At 43.9% G+C, this 20,834-nt stretch overlaps 1 protein-coding gene across 2 annotated transcripts in view; it reads right to left on the bottom strand.

Annotated features, from left to right (window-relative positions):
- Positions 1 to 20,834, bottom strand: part of PHIP (pleckstrin homology domain interacting protein) — a 1,338,206-nt gene that overhangs the window by 999,967 nt on the left and 317,405 nt on the right. For both annotated transcript variants that reach the window (XM_069235639.1, XM_069235640.1), the window contains one exon: positions 5,206 to 5,340. In XM_069235639.1, coding sequence (XP_069091740.1) covers positions 5,206 to 5,340 — 135 coding nt within the window. The remainder of the gene's footprint in view (positions 1 to 5,205; positions 5,341 to 20,834) is intronic.

The following is a 20,834-nucleotide window of genomic DNA, read 5'->3' as shown; positions in this document are numbered from 1 at the left end:
ACCTGTAAAACTCTTTAGGAGTAGCCTCTCTCTACTGGGTGATAAATAAATATATGTAACATATACAGTTTATGGTATCTGTAGTTCTTCTGGTCTCTTCACCTTTTCAATTCTTGAATGTGTATATATATTATTTAACAGCATCTGAATAAAAGACTATGTGGAAAATAGTCATAATGTCTTGAACTGAATTGAAGTACAAGTTACTTACCTTCGGTAACAAAATATCTGGTAGAGACATATTCTAGTAGCAGATTCCTTAACTTAGAATTTCCCCCAGGCGTCAGACTGGATCCGGAGATTTTTCTTCAAGCAATACCCTTGCGCATCAGTAGGTTGCGTTGGTCGACTTAGCAGGCGTCGTTGGCATCGTAGTCGCGTGATGACGTCGGGAGCAATATATAGACGCCGCCCTTGCGCCGTGACGTCAGTTTCTTTTAATGACTTTCCACGCCAAAGCGCAGAGCAGCTAAGAACACGGAGATTGGTGTGCCAGAGCTAAGGACCTGAAAGGGGGAATCCCTGTCCCTAGAAATCAGTTCGCAAGTGGGCAGGATGGGTGGGCGGTAAGGAATCTGCAACTAGAATATGTCTCTACCAGATATTTTGTTACCGAAGATAAGTAACTTGTACATCTGATAGGGACTTCTAGTTGCAGATTCCTTGCCTCAGAATAGATACACAAGCAATGCCATCCTCGGTGGTGGGTTGTGAACCAAGATCATACTAGGAAGTCCTGCAGGACCGAAGGACCAAAGAAGCCGTCCCGACGAACCTGACTGTCCAGACAGCAGTGCTTAGCAAACGTGCAGGGACACCCACATAGCTGCCTGGCAGATATCCAGGACAGGAACTCTGCGTGCTAACACAGTGGAAGCAGCAGTTGCTCTGGTGTGATGAGCACGCAAGCCCTAAGGAGGTTGCTTCTTGGCCGAAGTGTAGCACGTTTTGTTGCAAAGAAGCACCCATCGAGAGAAGGTGCGCTTTTGCACCACCTTCCCTTTTTTTGCATCCCCATACCCAACGAAGAGTTGATCGTCCACCCAGAAATCTTTAGTACGATTGAGGTAGAACGTCAACGCTCTTTTTGGGTCCAGACGGTGGAGTCTCTCCTCCTTATGGGAAGGATGTGGGGGCGCGTAGAAAGTAGGCAGAGTGATGGACTGGCTTACATGAAAGGGTGTAACCACCTTAGGAAGGAAGGAAGCCTCAGTGCGCAACACTACTGTAGGAAGTTGGCTCTGTATATACTATCTCAAAGTAAGAGATAGTGTGTACAGAGTCCAAAGGTTCCCCTTAGAGGTAAGATAGTGGCAAAATTTGAAAATTCTAATGCTCTATTTTGTGGTAGTGTGGTCGAGCAGTAGGCTTATCAGAGGGTAGTGTTAAGCATTTGTTGTACACACACAGGCAATAAATGAGAAACACACACTCAAAGACTTACTCCAGGCCAATAGGTTTTTATATAGAAAAATATATTTTCTTAATTTATTTTAGAACCACAAGATTCAAGATTTGAAGTAAATACATAAAATGTAAGGTACTCCACACAGGTAGGTAAGGAACTTTGAATTTGGGCAGTAACATACACAGTTTTAGTTAAAATGGCAATAAGCTATTTTAAAAGTGGACACAGTGCAAAAATCATCAGTTCCTGGGGGAGGTAAGTATTGGTAAGTTTTTCAGGTAAGTAAGACACTTACAAGTTTAAGTTCCTGGTCATAGGCAGCCCACCATTGGGGGTTCAAGGCAACCCCAAAGTCACTGCATCAGCAACACAGGGCCGGTCAAGTGCAGAGGTCAAAGGAGGGCCCAAAAGATATATGCACCTACGGGGAACAGGGGTGCTCCAGTTCCAGTCTGCCAACAGGTAAGTACCTGCGTCTTCGAAGGGGAGACCAGGGGGGTTTTGTAGAGCACTGGGGGACACACAAGTAGGCACACAAAACACACCCTCAGCGGCACAGGGGCGGCCGGGTGCAGTGCTTAGCAGGTGTCTGGTTTTTAATAGGAATCATTGGAGGGACCAGGGGGTCACTCTAGCGGTGCAGCCAGGGCACGGGGGGCTTCTCGGGCCAGCCACCGACTGGGCTAGGCAGAGGATTGCCTGATGGTCGCTCCTGCACTGGAGTTTGGTTCCTTTTGGTCCTGGGAGCTGTGGGTGCAGTGCTTGGTCCAGGCGTCGGGTTCTTTGTTCCAGGCAGTCGCGGTCAGGGGTAGCCTCCGGATCCTCTCTGCATGTGTCGTTGTGGGGGTCCTGGGAGGGTCGCCTCAGGTTACTCACAAGGTCGCAGTCTCCTGGGAGTCCTCCCTGTAGTGTTGGTTCTCTGGAGCTCGAGCCGGGGGTGTCTGGTGTAGAGTGTGATGCCTCACGCTTCTGGTGGGAAGAGTGAGGTCTTTAAAAGTTGCAAGAAAGTTGTTGCTTTTTTTTTTTTTTTTTTAACAGTGCCGCTGTTCTCGGGAGTTTCTTGGTCCTTCGGGTTCAGGGAAGTCCTCTGAGGCTTCAGAGGTCATTGGTCCCTGTCGGATGCGTTGCTGTGCAGGTTCTTTGAGTCTGGATACAGGCTGGTAGGGCTGAGGCCAAGTCGGTTGTCGTCTCTGTCATCTCTACAGGACTTTCAGGTCAGCAGTCCTTCTTGTAGCTTGCAGGAATCCGATTTCCTAGGTTCAAGGGGTGTCCCTAAATACTAGATTTAGGGGTGTGTTTAGGTCAGGAGGGCAGTAGCCAATGGCTACTGTCCTGGAGGGTGGCTACACCCTCTTTGTGCCTCCTCCCTGAGGGGAGGGGGGCACATCCCTAATCCTATTGGGGGAATCCTCCAAAACCAAGATGGAAGATTTCTAAAACCAGGGGTCACCTCAGCTCAAGACACCTTAGGGGCTGTCCTGACTTTTGGGTGACGACTCCTTGTTTTTCTAATTATCTCCTCCAGCCTTGCTGCCAAAAGTGGGGACAGTGGCAGGATGGGCAGGCATCTCCACTAGCTGGGATGCTATAACAAAAGGCATGAGCCTTTGAGGCTCACCGCCAGTTGTTACAGTTCCTGCAGGGGGAGGTGAGAAGCACCTCCATCTAGTACAGGCTTTGTTCCTGGCCACAGAGTGACAAAGGCAGAAACTGGTCAGCCTGGCACTAGGAGTCGGACTGGTATTCAGGAGGCATCTCCAAGATGTCCTCTGGGTGTATTTTACAATAAATTCCACTCTGGCATCAGTGTGCATTTATTGTGCTGAGAAGTTTGATACCAAACTTCCCAGATTTCAGTGTAGCCATTATGGAACTGTAGAGTTCGTAACTGACAGACTGCCAGACCATATACTCTTCATGGCTACCCTGCACTTAAAATGTCTAAGGTTTTGCTTAGACACTGTAGGGGCATAGTGCTCATGCACATATGCCCTCACCTGTGGTATAGTGCAACCTGTCTTAGGGCTGCAACACCTTCTAGAGGGGCGACTTACCTATGCCACAGGCAGTGAGAGGTGAGCATGGCACTCTGAGGGGAGTGCCATGTCGACTTCGTCATTTTCTCCCCACCAGCACACACAAGCTGTGAAGCAGTGTGCATGTGCTGAGTGAGGGGTCCCCAGGGTGGCATAATACACGTTGCAGCCATTAGAGACCTTCCTTGGTCACAGGGCCCTTGGTACCAATGGTACCAGTTACAAGGGACTTATCTGGGCTGTTCCAATTGTGGGAACAAAGGTACAGTTTAGGGAAAGAACACTGGTGCTGGGGTCTGGTTAGCAGGGACCCAGCACACTTTCAAATCGTAACTTAGCATCAACAAAAGCCCAAAAGTTAGGGGGTAACCATGCCAAGAGAGGCATTTCTCTACAACAATAAAACCTCATTGCAAGGTGCAGCTTAATTATTGGCTCTGGGTACCTAGGGTTTTTGATGAACCTACAAGCCCTATTTATCCCCTCAACCAGAAGAGTCCAGCAGGTGTAACAGTATTTTGCTTTAAAAAACCTGCCATTGCTGGAAAAAGTTATAGAAGAAAACGTGGACAGAAATGGCTCTTTTTTCACCTCAACTTCAATATTTGTTTTTTGTGTTACTTTCTGTAGGAAAACCGTGAAGGATCTACACAAATGACCCCTTGCTGAATGCAGAATTTTGTCTACTTTCCATAAATGTTGAGTTGTCCGGGATCCACCACTGGTTTCCCAAAAATTTCTGTCACTAACTGGAAGTAGGCTGAAAGCACAAAACAATTGTAAAAAATGAGGTATGTTCCAGTAAAATGCCAAAATTGTGTTGAAAAATTTGGTTTTCTGATTCAAGTCTGCAGGTCCTGAAAGCTGGGAAGATGGTGATTTTAGCACTGCAAACCTTTTGTTGATGCCATTTTCAGGGGAAAAAACACATGCTTTCTTTTGCAGCCCTTTTTTCCCCATTTTTCTGAAAGAAAAAAAGATAAACTGTATTTTGGCTAATTTATTGGCCTCCCGCAGGGGGACCCACAAACTCTGGGTACCTTTAGAATCCCTAGGATGTTGGAAACAAAGGACGCAAATTTGGCGTGGGTAGTTTATGTGGACAAAAAGTTATGAAGGCCAAAGCCCAAAAAAAAAACAAATAGCCACAAAAAGGGCTCAACAGGTAAGGGGGTAAAATATGAATCACATCTCTCAACTCAGGACTATAGTCCAGAATAAATTGGTCAAATTGGCCAATGTGCAGGTTCCCCATCCCTAAAATAAGGTAAATTCCTCAAGCATGCAGTTTATGTACTGGAGGTTTCCAGGCGTAATCTAGGGATTTTTTGCTATTCTCGTAAAACTGACATATTTATAACTTTCAAAATAAGGACTTTACGAATCAAGCCCACAGACTAAATAGTAACAACTAAAGTGGAAGAAAGTAAAACTGACCCAAGGTGATAACTAAACCACTTACGGAAATGCAGGGTCAAATGAACATAAATCATGTCCAAAAAGGTTCAAGGATCATTCTAGTAATATATTTTCACTGCTTTTACAGTCATAAACGTGTCCTCAATATGTTCTAAAGCTATTCTTACACATGGGTCACATCATACTACCGCTTTTATGAGCTGCTTTTTCTATTTCACAATACCTGCTTAACCACACATTCACTTAAACATGGAGACCACAGATAACTACTAGATTTATTTTTCCTTGTATTACATATCTTGCACTTTACTAATAGGTCTTTAAATAAGGTTAATATATTACCATATTGAAATAGGAGCGAATTTTCACCCCTCTTGCCAAATCCCAGACAATGACATTTCCATCATGACCTGCAGAGAAGAGGAGTCTAGGATCAAAAGGATGTGACTCAAGTACGAACACTTCATCTTCATGTCCCTGAAATATAAGAAACAAAAATAAATTAAGTGTATTTACTGACTGATTGATCCATTCAATTCTCATCTCTGCTTTTACAAGTTTAAAGATTGCAAAATATAGATTCAGAGTGCAAATATGAAAGTAAGTCCTAAGGTCAGGGAGGAGTTTAGAAAACCTTCAAAAAAGGAAAGTAAGGAGTGTGACCATGTTTCTGATTCTCTCAAAATTTATGATGTACTGAAAAAGGGACATGAGTGGCACTGCATGTTTTGAGTTCCAAAGTATTCGCTCCTGCACCGAATGCTAAATGGTAACCACCTCTGCACTGACTTGAGGTCGCATACATTAAGATACAGAATGTGCTCCGAGCAGAGCAATCATTGTATCAGCATGCCTTAAGTTAGCAAATAGAAGTCCGAGAATAGAGGTCAGCGCTCCCCTCAGAGGCATATCTTGCCTGTGAGGCCATTTTGGAAGAAGAGGTGAAGATTCTGCTATGCAGCAAGCACCATACACATCATATGTAGGGGGCAAGGAGCAAGCAAAACAAGGCCTACATACTCCATGAAATCTGAGGCCAGGGCGGTGCTAAGGAAAAGGAGGAGGAGCACATTCAATTAGCAATAACGGTTGTACAAAGGCTAGTGGATATGTGTTGGTAATTGCAGATAGGGGAGGAAAACAAAGCAAGAGCTCATGCATTGCATACCTCACTGCAACAGTTACTGCCAAAGTTCTAAGACGCACACTATAGAACAATAAATTGTTATAGAGGAAGGTATCCCTAGGTTAGTAAACAGAAGATGTTGCCCTAGAGATGTTGATGTAGAAAACTGATGAAAAATGATTACCCTGCATATCTCTATAGGTCACCAACAAACTTTCAAATGAAGTGACCCATGACTACCTTCCAGGGCCCCAGGAGAATAATCTGTGTGACATCACAGACATAAGGGTAGGCCTGAAAGGGATTGGCTTGTCCCTCCCAGATCTTTGCCCAGGATTGGATGGATAGGTGGGCTGTCACTGCATTTAGCTCCTACCCACCCAAGCCCAAATGGAACAATCCAGTTTTTCGGGGGGTTGGAAGGAAGGTAGGTTGAAAGCAAGGAAGGTGAAGCAGCCCAGGTCCTCTCACCACCCCTCCCACTTGAGAGGTGGTTAATTTTTAATTTGTGCTTAATTTGAAAAAAAAATCAAATGCTGATACCCAAAGTTTTCCTGAGAAGCCCGCAGCCAGCTCTACTGAGTGTGGTGTTGCTTAATACCTGTCTAGCATTGATTCCAGCTTATGCCTCTTTCACCACTACTCTACATTCCTTGTCCCTTTAGCTTCAGTCATGTAAGTTCTTTTTTCATATGGGATTTCTCACTGTTTTTGCATCATTCACTTTATCATTCTTCACCATTTTTTAAGTTGTTCCCTCTTGTCCTGGGAGAAAGAAGATGAATGAAAAACAAGCTCCCACAAATGTGTGCTGGTGGATCTCACCCACATCCACCAGCTCAAATTATGCACTGGTCTGGACAGCTCCTTAGTCTCACAATCCTTCTCTGTCCACGAAGAGCACAGTGAGAGGAAGGAGCTGTGTGTTTGTGCAGCAGCACGAGCCAGACACTATTCAGATTTTTTCAAAGCGTAAGAAAGAAGTTTCTTAATCATTGCTGGGCCACATATAGCTCCTTTCTCTCGCAATGCTTCTCAGACAGAGAAATATTGGGAAATGTATGTTTGTGCCTGTTCAACAGCAAGGAGCTAGACACAGTTTGGATTATTTCTTAACAAAAGAAAATAGACATTTCGTATTTGTTATTTTAGACATACTAGCAATTTGCTGGAGAAACAGGTGTGAAAAAATGGGAGATGCCTAACAAAACTATTGAGTAGCACTTCCAGATGACAGTATCCATCTTAAAAAGGCACTAATCTGAGAGTAAACCAAGAAAACTATACATCAGTATCATTTCAGTCCATCCATTATCTGTGATCACACAAGTAGCAAAAGCATATCCGTAGGGGGAGACACTTTCTTCTTTCTGAAGCGTCTCAACCTTCTAAGATCATTGCATTTAGCAGCCCACAAGATTTTAGCACTGCTGGGATGGTATACTACTTTTACTTCACTGAAGTTACAGCTGGACTCATATCGCAGGTAGGTTTTACTACCTTTGCATCGGTGGTACTTTACTTCAGTTATTTAATGCTTAAGTACCATGTATGTAAGTATGTGTGTGTATATATATATATATATATATATATATATATATATATATATATATACACACATACACACACACACACACACATATGTATATACACACACACATATATGGAAAATGTCACTTGCCCAGTGTACATCTGACCGTGGCATGTTCCGCTGCAGATTCACACGCTATGCATAGTCTGCCATCTAGTGTTGGGCTCGGAGTGTTACAAGTTGTTTTTCTTCGAAGAAGTGTTTGAGTGACTCCTCCTCTTCGGCTCCATTGCGCATGGGCATCAACTCCATGTTAGATTGTTTTCCCACAGAGGGTAAGGTAGAAGTGATAGAGTATAAAGAAAAGAGATGTCCATGCAAATGAAAAAAAAAATTATATATATATATATATATATATATATATGGAAAATGTCACTTACCCAGTGTACATCGGTTCGTGGCATGAGACGCTGCAGATTCACATGCTGTGCATTATCCTGCCATCTAGTGTTGGGCTCGGAGTGTTACAAGTTGTTTTTCTACGAAGAAGTCTTTTCGAGTCATGAGACCGAGGGACTCCTCCCTTTCGGCTCCATTGCGCATGGGCGTCTACTCCATCTTAGATTGTTTTCCCCGCAGAGGGTGAGGTAGGAGTTGTGAATATACTAAATATGCCCATGCAATGGAGTAGGTATGTAAGTACATAATGTGTATTAAAATAATATTTATTTACAAATTTACAGTTTTTATCCAACTTCTAATGGCTACAGGGGAGGTGAGAGGGCGCATGTGAATCTGCAGCGTCTCATGTCATGCCACGAACAGATGTACACTGGGTAAGTGACATTTTCCGTTCTATGGCATGTGTAGCTGCAGATACACATGCTGTGCATTGACTAATAAGCAGTAATCTCCCCAAAAGCGGTGGCTTAGCCTGTAGGAGTTGAAGTTGTCTGAAATAATGTTCTTAATACAGCTTGTCCTACTGTGGCTTGTTGTGTTGTTAACACATCTACACAGTAATGCTTCGTGAATGTATGAGGCGTAGACCAGGTGGCTGCCTTACAAATTTCTGTCATGGGTATATTTCCCAGAAAAGCCATTGTGGTGCCTTTTTTTCTAGTGGAATGTGCTCTTGGTGCAATAGGTAACTCTCTTTTTGCTTTAATATAGCAAGTTTGAATACATTTAACTATCCATCTGGCAATGCCTTATTTGGATATAGGATTACCTGCATGAGGTTTTTGGAAGGCTACGAACAATTGCTTTGTTTTACGAAATTGTTTTGTTCTGTCAATGTAATACATTAGTGCTCTTTTTATGTCTAATGTATGTAAGGCTCGTTCGGCTACTGAGTCTGGCTTTGGAAAGAAGACTGGGAGTTCCACTGTTTAGTTTAGGTGGAATGGTGATATAACATTTGGTAGGAATTTGGAGTTTGTACGGAGAACCACTTTATGTTTATGTATTTGTATAAAGTGTTCTTGTATAGTAAATGCTTGTATCTCACTTACTCTTCTAAGTGATGTGATAGCTATTAGAAAGGCTACTTTGCAAGTTAAGTATTGCATTTCACAAGAGTGCATGGGTTCAAATGGTGGTCCCATGAGTCGTGTTAATACAATATTAAGGTTCCACGAAGGTACTGGTGGTGTTCTTGGGGGTATGATTCTTTTTAATCCCTCCATAAATGCTTTGATGACTGGGATTCTAAAAAGCGATGTTGAATGTGTAATCTGCAGATAGGCAGATATTGCTGTGAGATGTATTTTGATTGAAGAGAATGCTAGCTTAGACTTTTGTAAGTGTAATAAGTAGCTTACAATGTCCTTTGCGGAAGCATGTAGTGGTTGAATTTGATTATTGTGGCAGTAATGAACAAATCATTTCCATTTGTTTGCGTAACAATGTCTTGTAGTAGGTTTTCTAGCTTGTTTAATGACTTCCATACATTCTTGTGTAAATTCTAAGAAAAGGAGCCAGATTGCTAGATTGAGCGATGCTGGATTCGGGTGTCTGATCTGTTGTTTGTGTTGAGTTAACAGATCTGGCCTGTTTGGTAATTTGATATGAGGTACTACAGATAGGTCCAGCAGTGTTGTGTACCACGGTTGGCGAGCCCAGTTTGGTGCAATGAGAATTAGTTTGAGTTTGTTTTGACTTAGTTTGTTTACCAGATAAGGAATGAGTGGGAGAGGGGGAAAAGCGTAAGCAAATATCCCTGACCAACTGATCCATAACGCATTGCCCTTGGATTGAGGGTGTGGGTACCTGGATGCGAAGTTTTGGCACTTCGCATTTTCTTTTGTTGCGAATAGGTCTATTTTTGGTGTTCCCCAGCATAGGAAGTAATCCTGTAGAATCTGGGGATGAATTTCCCATTCGTGTGTTTGCTGGTGATCTCGACTGAGCTTGTCGGCCAACTGGTTCTGAATGCCTGGGATGTATTGTGCTATTAGGCGAATGTGATTGTGAATTGCCCAATCCCAAATGTTTTGGGCTAAGAGACACAGTTGTGACGAGTGTGTCCCTCCTTGTTTGTTGAGATAATACATTGTTGTCATGTTGTCGGTTTTGACAAGGATGTGTTTGTGGGCTATTAGTGGTTGAAATGCTTTTAATGCTAGAAACACTGCCAACAGTTCTAAATGATTTATGTGGAATTGCTTTTGTTGATTGTCCCATTGTCCCTGTATGCTGTGCATGTTGAGGTATGCTCCCCATCCCATCATGAAAGCATCTGTTGTGATCACATATTGAGGCACTGGGTCTTGGAATGGCCGCCCTTTGTTTAAATTTTTAGGGTTCCACTACTGAAACGAGAAGTGTGTCTGGCGGTCTATCAACACCAGATCTTGGAGTTGACCCTGTACCTGTGTACATTGTTTTGCTAGGCACTGTTGTAAAGGCCGCATGTGTAATCCTGCGTTTGGGACAATGGCTATGCATGAAGAAGACATTCCTAGAAGTTTAATTACAAACCTTACTTGGTAGTGTTGGTTTGGCTGTATGTTTGATGTTATATTTTGGAACGCCTGTACTCTTTGTGGACTTGGCATGGCAATCGCTTTTTGTGTGTTGAGTGTTGCTCCCAAGTATTGTTGTATTTGGGATGGCTGCAGATGTGATTTCTGGTAATTTATCAAAAATCCTAGTTTGTGTAGAGTTTCTATAACGTATTGCGTGTGAATAAGTCATTGTTGTTGAGTGCTGGTTTTTATTCGCCAGTCGTCTAAGTACGGGAATACGTGCATGTGCTGTTTCCTTATGTGAGCAGCTACTACTGCAAGGCATTTTGTGAATACCCTTGGGGCTGTTGTTATCCCGAACTGTAATACTTTGAATTGATAGTGTACGCCATGTATTACAAACCTTAAGTATTTTCTGTGGGAAGGATGTATGGGTATGTGAAAGTAGGCATCCTTGAGATCTAATGTTGACATGTAGTCCTCTTTTTTGAGTAATGGAACCACGTCTTGAAGTGTTACCATGTGGAAGTGATCCGATTTGATGAAGAGATTCAGCGTTCTGAGGTCTAATATGGGTCTTAACGTTTTGTCTTTCTTTGGAATTAGGAAATATAGTGAGTAGACGCCTGTTCCTTTTTGATGGTTGGGTACTAACTCTATTGCTTGTTTTTGTAACAATGCTTGGACTTCTAGTTGTAAGAGGTCTAAGTGTTGTTTGGACATATTGTGTGCTCTTGGGGGCACGTCTGGCAGGAAATGTATGAATTCTATGCAATAACCATGTTGGATAATGGCTAGGACCCATGCGTCCGTAGTTATGTGTGTCCAGTTTTTGTAGTATGCAGTAAGTCTCCCCCCCCACTGGTGTTAAATGTTGGGGTTTTGTGACATTGAAGTCACTGTTTGGTTTGACTTGTTTTAGGCGTTTGGAACTTTCCCCTTGCTCTTGGGAATTGTCCACCCCTATATGAGCCTCGAAACCCTCCTCTCTGGTATTGTCCCTGACAGGTGGGTCTGGTTTGCGAGGTGGAAGGTTCTGGTGTTTGCATACGAAACCCCCCTCTAAATTGTGGCTTTCTAAATGTGCCTCTGCTTTGTGGGGAGTAGAGCGCGCCCATGGCTTTAGCCGTGTCTGTGTCCTTTTTTAATTTTTCAATTGCTGTGTCCACCTCCGGCCCAAACAATTGTTCCTGGTTGAAAGGCATGTTTAACACAGCTTGTTGGATTTCTGGCTTGAATCCTGAGCCTTGTAACCATGCATGCCTGTGAATGGTTACCGCAGTGTTGACTGTTCGTGCTGCTGTGTCTGCCGAGTCTAATGCAGACTTTATTTGGTTGTTGGATATTGCTTGTCCTTCCTCAACAACCTGTTGGGCACGTTTCTGGTGTTCTTTGGGCAAGTGCTGTATTATGTGTTGCATCTCGTCCCAGTGTGCCCTGTCGTAGCGAGCCAGTAGGGCTTCCGAGTTTGCGATCCGCCATGGATTGGCTGCCTGTGCTGCCACCAGTTTGCCCGCTGCATCAAACTTCCTACTCTCCTTGTCAGGTGGTGGAGCGTCTCCTGATGATTGAGAGTTTGCCCTCTTTCTTGCTCCTCCTACAACGACCGAGTCTGGTGTAAGTTGCTGTGTTATAAACACAGGGTCCGTTGGGGGAGGTTTGTATTTTTTCTCCACCCTAGGTGTGATAGCCCTTCCTTTCACTGGCTCCTGGAAGACCTGTTTTGCGTGCTTGAGCGTGCCTGGGAGCATTGGCAGACTCTGGTAGGAAGTGTGGGTGGACGCCAAGGTGTTGAATAGGAAATCATCCTCTATTGGCTCTGAATGCATTGCTACATTGTGGAATGTAGCTGCCCTTGATAGTACCTGTGTATATGCAGTACTGTCCTCTGGAAGTGACGGCCTTGTTGGGTAACAATCTGGGCTGTTGTCTGATACCGGAGCATCATATAAGTCCCATGCATCCGGATCATCCTGTGTCATCCCTGTATGGGTCGGTGACTGCATTGGGGGTTTTGTTACCGGGGACAGCTGTGGTGAATGCAGTGGAGAAGGTTGTGGCGAAAACCTTGGTGGTGGTGTTTTATCTCTTGCCACCTTTGCCTTCAACTGCATTTCTGACTCATGAAATGCCAGCTTTCTTTTGGTTTTAATTGGAGGAAGAGTTTTTATTTTCCCAGTCTCTTTCTGGATATGCAACCTCCTTTGCGTATGGTCTGGTTCCCTCATACTTATCTCCTGCTCAAATCTGTGTTTTTGCATTTGGCCGGAAAGTCCTTGCTCTTCCGTGTAAGAGCTTCTTTTCGGCTCCGAAGCTGCTTTTTTCGGTACCGAAGCTTCGGAAAAAGTCTTTTTTTGGTTCCGATGTAACTTTTCTCACCTTGGGTGAGTCGAACTCTCGGTGCCAAGATCGTTCGGAGCCTGAATCTCGACCGGAGTCGGATGTCTTCGGCAGTTCTTTGGCCTTTTTCGGTGCCGATGTTTGGTCACAGTCTTTTCGATGGGTTAAGCCATGGCCTGCTAGCGGTGGCATCCCCTTGGCCTTTACAATCTTTGTGGGAGTCTTGGACGGGGCAGTTTTACTCACTGTTTTCTGCGTCGTCACGGGTCGCTCACTTTCGGAATCATCTGAGTCCGTTCCCAGGATGGAAATTCTTTCCTCCTCTTTGACGTCGATTTGTTCCCTCGGTGTCGACGCCATTTGTAGTCTTCTGGCTCTTCGATCGCGTAGGGTCTTTTTCGATCAAAATGCCCGACAGGCCTCACAAGTATCCTCCCTGTGTTCTGGTGATAGACACAGATTACAGACCAAGTGATGGTCTGTATAAGGATACTTCGAGTAGCACTTCGGACAGAAGCGGAAGGGGGTTCGGACCATTAGTTTCGTCGATGGATGCAGTCGGGCCGACCAGGCCCTGCTGAAGAGCGGAAGCCGCGAAGGGCCGCCGGAGCGCTTCTACTATCGGTGTCAATACGCTAACACTAAACCGGTACTGAGCGCGAACAATACTGTCGAATTTTCGATATTTAGCTAACTTTCCCGATTCGAAATAAGGAGCGAAGAGGAACACGTCCGAACCCGATGGCGGAAAGAAAACAATCTAAGATGGAGTCGACGCCCATGCGCAATGGAGCCGAAAGGGAGGAGTCCCTCGGTCTCGTGACTCGAAAAAACTTCTTCGAAGAAAAACAACTTGTAACACTCCGAGCCCAACACTAGATGGCAGGATAATGCACAGAATGTGTATCTGCAGCTACACATGCCATCGAATATATATATATATATATATATATATATATATATATATATATATATATATATATATATATATATATATATATATATATATATATATATATATATGGAAAATGTCACTTACCCAGTGTACATGAGACGCTGCAGATTCACATGCTGTGCATATCCCGCCATCTAGTGTTGGGCTCGGAGTGTTACAAGGTGTTTTTCTTCGAAGAAGTCTTTTCGAGTCACGAGATCGAGGGACTCCTCCCATTTCGGCTCCATTGCGCATGGGCGTCTACTCCATTTTAGATTGCTTTCCCCGCAGAGGGTGAGGTAGGAGTTGTTGTATATAGTAATAATGCCCATGCAATGGAGTAAGTATGTATGTACATAATGTGACTAAAAGTATTATATTTACAAATGTAGGAGTTTAATGTTAATCAACTTACACCGGCTACAGGCTCCCGGGGAGGTGGGAGGGCGCATGTGAATCTGCAGCGTCTCATGCCACGAACAGATGTACACTGGGTAAGTGACATTTTCCGTTCGATGGCATGTGTAGCTGCAGATGCACATGCTGTGCATAGACTAGTAAGCAGTTATCTCCCCAAAAGCGGTGGTTTAGCCTGTAGGAGTTGAAGTTGTTTGAAATAAAGTTCTTACTACTGCTTGTCCTACTGTGGCTTATTGTGTTGTTAACACATCCATGCAGTAATGTTTAGTGAATGTATGAGGCGTAGACCATGTGGCTGCCTTACAGATTTCTGTCATTGGTATATTTGCTAGAAAGGCCATTGTGGCGTCTTTCTTTCTAGTGGAGTGTGCCTTTGGTGTAATAGGCAGTTCTCTCAGCTTTAACATAACAGGGTTGAATACATTTCACTATCCATCTGGCAATGCCTTGTTTGGATATTGGATTTCCTGTATGAGGTTTTTGGTAAGCTACAAACAATTGTTTTGTTTTGTGAAACTGTTTGGTTCTATCAATGTAGTACATTAGAGCTCTTTTTATGTCTAATGTATGTAATGCTCTTTCAGCTACAGAGTTTGGTGTGGAAAAAAGACTGGGAGTTCCACAGTTTGGTTTAAGTGGAACGGTGATATAACTTTTGGTAAGAATTTGGGATTTGTACGTAGAACCACTTTATGTTTGTGTATTTGTATAAAGGGTTCCTGTATGGTAAAGGCTTGTATTTCACTTACTCTTCTGAGAGATGTGATAGCTATTAGGAAGGCTACTTTCCAAGTTAAGTATTGCATTTCACAACAGTGCATGGGTTCGAATGGTGGACCCATGAGTCTCGTTAATACAATATTGAGGTTCCACGAAGGAACTGGTGGTGTTCTCGGTGGAATGATCCTTTTAAGACCCTCCATAAAAGCTTTTATGACTGGGATCCTAAATAGTGAAGTTGAATGTGTAATTTGCAGATAAGCTGAAATTGCTGTGAGATGTATTTTAATGGAACTTAGATTTTTGTAAGTGTAGTAAGTAGCTTACAATGTGTGTAGTGGACGCGTGTAATGGTTGAATTTGATTATTATGACAGTAATAAACAAATCGTTTCCATTTATTTGCGTAGCAATGTCTTGTAGTAGGTTTTCTAGCCTGTTTGATGACCTCCATACATTTCTGTGTGAGGTTTAGATGTCCGAATTCTAAGACTTCAGGAACCAGATTGCTAGATTGAGCAATGCTGGATTCGGGTGTCTGATCTGTTGTTTGTGTTGAGTTAACAGATCTGGTCTGTTTGGTAGTTTGATATGAGGCACTACTGACAGGTCTAGTAGTGTTGTGTACCAAGGTTGTCGTGCCCTAGTTGGTGCTATTAGTATTAGTTTGAGTTTGGTTTGACTCAGTTTGTTTACTAGATACGGAATGAGTGGGAGAGGGGGGAAAAGCGTAAGCAAATTTCCCTGACCAACTCGTCCATAACGCATTGCCCTTGGAGTGAGGCTGTGGGTACCTGGATGCGAAGTTTTGGCATTTTGCGTTTTCTTTTGTTGCGAATAGGTCTATTTGCGGTGTTCCCCAGTTTTTGAAGTAGGTTTGTATTATCTGGGGATGAATCTCCCATTCGTGGATCTGTTGTTGCTCTCGACAGATTGTCTGCCAACTGGTTTTGAATTCCTGGAATGTATTGCGCTATTAGGTGAATGTGATTGTGAGTCGCCCAATGCCAAATTTTCTGTGCTAAGAGAGACAGTTGTGATGAGTGTGTGCCTCCCTGTTTGTTTAAGTAATACATTGTTGTCATTTTGTCTGTTTTGACAAGAATGTGTTTGTGGGCTATCGGTTGAAATGCTTTCAACGCTAGAAACACTGCTAGTAGCTCTAGCTGATTTATGTGAAGTTGTTTCTGCTGAGTGTCCCATTGTCCCTGGATGCTGTGTTGGTTGAGGTGTGCTCCCCACCCTACCATGGAAGCATCTGTTGTGATCACGTATTGAGGCACTGGGTCCTGAAAAGGCTGCCCTTGATTTAAATTTATATGGTTCCACCATTGTAGCGAGGTGTGTGTTTGGCAGTCTATCAACACTAGATCTTGTAGTTGACCCTGTGCTTGTGTCCATTGTGTTGCTAGGCACTGTTGCAAGGGCCGCATGTGTAATCTTGCGTTTGGGACAATGGCTATGCATGAGGACATCATGCCTAGTAGTTTCATCACTAATTTTACCTGATACTTCTGGTTTGGGTGCATGCTTTGTATTACGTTTTGGAATGCTTGTACCCTTTGTGGACTTGGAGTGGCAATCCCTTTTTTTGTGTTGATTGTTGCTCCTAAGTATTGTTGTATTTGACACGGCTGTAGGTGTGATTTTTGGTAGTTTAGTGAGAAACCTAGTTTGTGAAGGGTTTCTATGACGTATTTTGTGTGTTGAAAACACTGTTCTTGTGTGTTGGTTTTGATTAACCAATCGTCTAGATATGGGAATACGTGTATGTGCTGTCTTCTGATATGTGCCGCTACTACTGCAAGGCATTTTGTAAATACCCTTGGTGCTGTTGTTATCCCGAATGGTAACACTTTGAACTGGTAATGTACTCCTTGGATTACAAACCTTAAGTATTTCCTGTGTGAAGGATGTATGGGTATATGGAAGTACGCATCCTTGAGATCTAATGTTGTCATGTAGTCTTGTTTGAGCAAGGGGATTAGGTCTTGAAGTGTTACCATGTGAAAGTGATCTTAGAGTTTTGTCCTTTTTGGGTATGAGAAAGTACAGAGAGTAAACCCCTGTTCCTTTCTGATGATTGTGTACTAGTTCTATTGCATCTTTTTGTAACAACGCTTGGACCTCTAGCTGTAATAGATCCATGTTTTGTTTGGACATGTGTGTTTTTGGAGGCACATCTGGTGGTAATTGTAGGAATTCTATGCAATAACCATGTTGGATGATGGCTAGGACCCACTAGTCTGTTGTTATTTCCTCCCAATTTTGGTAAAAATCTGTTAGTCTCCCCCCCCACTGGTGTTATGTGTTGGGGATTTGGGACACTGAAGTCACTGTTTGTTTTGAGGGGTCTTTGGACTTTGGAACTTCCCTCTAGTTTTAGTGAACTGTCCACCTCTGTATTGTCCCCCAAAGCCTCCTCTCTGATACTGGCTCTGGTATGTGGGCCTGGTTTGTGAGGTTGAGGGTTCTGTGGTTTGACCCCGAAACCCCCCTCTAAATTGTGTCTTCCTAAAAGTGCCTCTGCTCTGTGGGGAGTACAGAGCGCCCATGGCCTTGGCCGTATCTGTATCCTTTTTCAGCTTCTCGATAGCTGTGTCCACTTCCGGCCCAAACAACTGCTGTCCATTAAAAGGCATATTAAGCACAGCCTGTTGGATTTTGGGCTTGAATCCTGAGGTGTGTAGCCATGCGTGCATCCGAATTGTGACCGCTGTATTTACAGTTCTTGCAGCTGTATCTGCTGCGTCCATTGCCGATCGTATCTGGTTATTCGAGATACTTTGGCCCTCTTCCACCACTTGTTGTGCACGCTTTTGGAATTCTTTGGGAGATGTTCAATAAAGTGCTGCATTTCATCCCAGTGGGCTCTGTCATATCTTGACAGCAAAGCCTGTGAATTGGCAATGCGCCATTGATTGGCTGCTTGTGCTGCCACTTTTCCCCGCTGCGTCGAACTTGCGACTTTCTTTGTCGGGTGGTGGTGCATCTCCGGAGATGTGTGAATTCGCCTTTTACGTGCTGCGCCTACTACTACTGAGTCAGGTGTCAGTTGCTGCGTGATGTACATAGGGTCTGTTGGGGGAGGCGTGTACTTTTTCTCCACCCTAGGAGTGATGACCCTGCCTTTTACGGGTTCTTGAAATGCTTGCTTTGCGTGTTTCAACATTCCCGGTAACATCGGAAGACTCTGGTACTGACTATGTGTGGACGACAGAGTATTAAATAAAAAGTCATCTTCAATTGGTTCAGCGTGCAGTGTCACGTTGTGAAAAGCAGCTGCTCTGGACACCACCTCTGTGTAAGCAGTACTGTCTTCAGGTGGTGATGGTCTTGCTGGATAACAGTCAGGACTATTATCTGACACAGGCGCATCATAAAGATCCCATGCATCTGGGTCATCTTGGCTCATGCCTGTGTGCGTTTGAGACTGCCTCATAGGTGGGCTAGCAATTGGTGATGGTTGCGGGAACGTTGTGGTGATGGTGGCGGAGTTACTTGTTTTGCCACCTTTGCCTGTGGTTGTTTCTCTTAATCTTGGAAAGCAAGTTTCCTTTTCATCCTTATAGGAGGGAGAGTTCTTATCTTCCCAGTCTCCTTTTGGATATGGAGCCTTCTCTGTGTATAATCTGGCTCCCCTGCTTCTAGTTCTTGTCCGAATTTATGGCTTTGCATTTGTGTGGAAAGCCCTTGTTCCTCGGTGTAGGAACTTGTCTTCGGCTCCGAAGCCGGATGTTTCGGTATCAAAACCTTCTCAACAGTATTTTTCGGCTCCGAAGCCACTTTTTTGAGTTTCGGTGTTCCGATCTTTCGGTGCCGACTCATCTCGGTGCTGGTATCTCGATGTCAAGATTGTTCTGAACCAGTGTCTCGGGGTCGAGTCTGTTCTGTGCCGGTATCTCGACCGGAGTCGGAGGACTTCGACACGTGAGCCCTTTTTCGGTGCCGATGGACGGTCACCGATTTTTTGGGTTAAGCCATGGCCTGCCAGCGGTGGCGTCCACTGGGCTTTGATGATTTTTACGTGAGTTTTGGCCAGGGCTGTTTTACTCACGGTTTTCGGCGTCTGTTCTGTTCTTGTTTCGGCCTCGTCCGAGTCGGGAATGGAGAAGGTTTCTTCTTCCTCCAATCCGTGGTGTCCTGACAGCGCCTCGTCCGAGTCAGGAATGGAGACGGTTTCTTCTTCTTCCAATCCGTGGTGTCCTGACAGCGCCGATGCCATTTGAAGCCTTCTTGCTCTCTGGTCCCTCAGCGTTTTCCTCGACCGAAATGCTCGACAGGCCTCACAGGTATCCTCTTTGTGTTCGGGAGACAAACACAAATTACAGACCAAGTGTTGATCTGTGTAAGGATACTTGTTGTGGCATTCGGGGCAGAAGCGGAATGGGGTCTGTTCCATTAGTCTTGTAGACGCACGTGGTCGGGCCGACCAGGCCCCGCCGGGGAATCGAAACCCCGAAGGGCCACCGGAGCTCTTCAAAATTCGGAACACGTCCGAACCCGATGGCGGAAAAAAAACAATCTAAGATGGAGTCGACGCCCATGCGCAATGGAGTCGAAATGGGAGGAGTCCCTCGGTCTCATGACTCGAAAAGACTTCTTCGAAGAAAAACAACTTGTAACACTCCGAGCCCAACACCAGATAGCGGGATGTGCACAGCCTGTGTATCTGCAGCTACACATGCCATCGAACATATATATATATATATATATATATATATATATATATATATATATATACATACATGCATACACACAAGTGAATGTTAAACAAAAGGCTACAGGCTCCCGGGGAGGAGGGAGGGTGCATGTAAATCTGCAGCGGAACATGCCACGAAGAGATGTACACTGGGTAAGTGACATTTTCTGTTCGATGGCCCGTGTAGCTGCAGATACACATGCTATGCATAGACTACAAAGCAGTTTTTCCTCCCATAAAAGCAGTGGTTACCCTGTAGGAGTTGAAGTTGTTTGAAATAATGTTCTTACTACAGTTTGGCCCACTGTGGCTTGCTGCGCTGCTAACACATCTACACAGTAATGTTTGGTAAATGTATGTGGTGTTGACCAAGTAGCTGCTTTACAAATTTTAGACATTGGTATATTTACTAAAAAAGCCATTGTAGCCCTTTGGTTTTCCTTGTGGAATGTGTTTTAGGTGCAACGATGAGCTGCCTTTTAGCTTTAAGGTAACATGTTTGGATGCATTTTACTATCCACCTTGCTAAACCTTGTTTTGAAATGGGGTTACCAGTATGTGGATTTTGGAATGCCACAAATAACTGTTTAGTTTTTCTGAATGATTTTGTTCTATCTATGTAATACATTAGGGCTCTTTTAATATCTAATGTATGCAGGGCTCTTTCTGCCACAGAATCTGGCTGTGGGAAAAAGACTGGTAGTTCCAATGTTTGTTTGATATGAAACAGTGATACAACCTTTGGGAGAAGTTAGGGGTTAGTTCGAAATACCACTTTATGTTTGTGTACTTGTATGAACGGTTCTTGAATTGTGAAAGCTTGGATGTCACTAACTCTTCGCAATGAAGTAATTGCGACTAGGAAGGCAACTCTCCATGTTAGGTATTGAATCTGACATGAGTGCATAGGTTCAAATGGTGGGCCCATAAGTCGTGTGAGCACTATGTTTAGATTCCACGAAGGAACTGGAGGCGTTCTGGGTGGTATGATGCGTTTTAACCCTTCCATGAAGGCTTTAATAACAGGAACTCTAAATAAAGAGCTGTGCTGTATATTTTGCAAGTACACAGAGATTGCAGTGAGATGTATTTTTATGGATGAAAAAGCTACGTTTGCTTTTTGCAAATGAAGCAAATAACATACAATGTCTTGTATTGATGCTGAAAGAGGGGTAATTTGTTTAGATGGACAGTAATGTACAAATCTTTTCCATTTGTTGGCATAGCACT

The sequence above is a fragment of the Pleurodeles waltl genome, chromosome 5 (assembly GCF_031143425.1).
Source record: "Pleurodeles waltl isolate 20211129_DDA chromosome 5, aPleWal1.hap1.20221129, whole genome shotgun sequence".
Taxonomy (NCBI): Eukaryota; Metazoa; Chordata; class Amphibia; order Caudata; family Salamandridae; genus Pleurodeles; species Pleurodeles waltl.
Note: the sequence above shows the minus strand (reverse complement) of the source record. Positions and strands in the feature narration are given on the sequence as shown.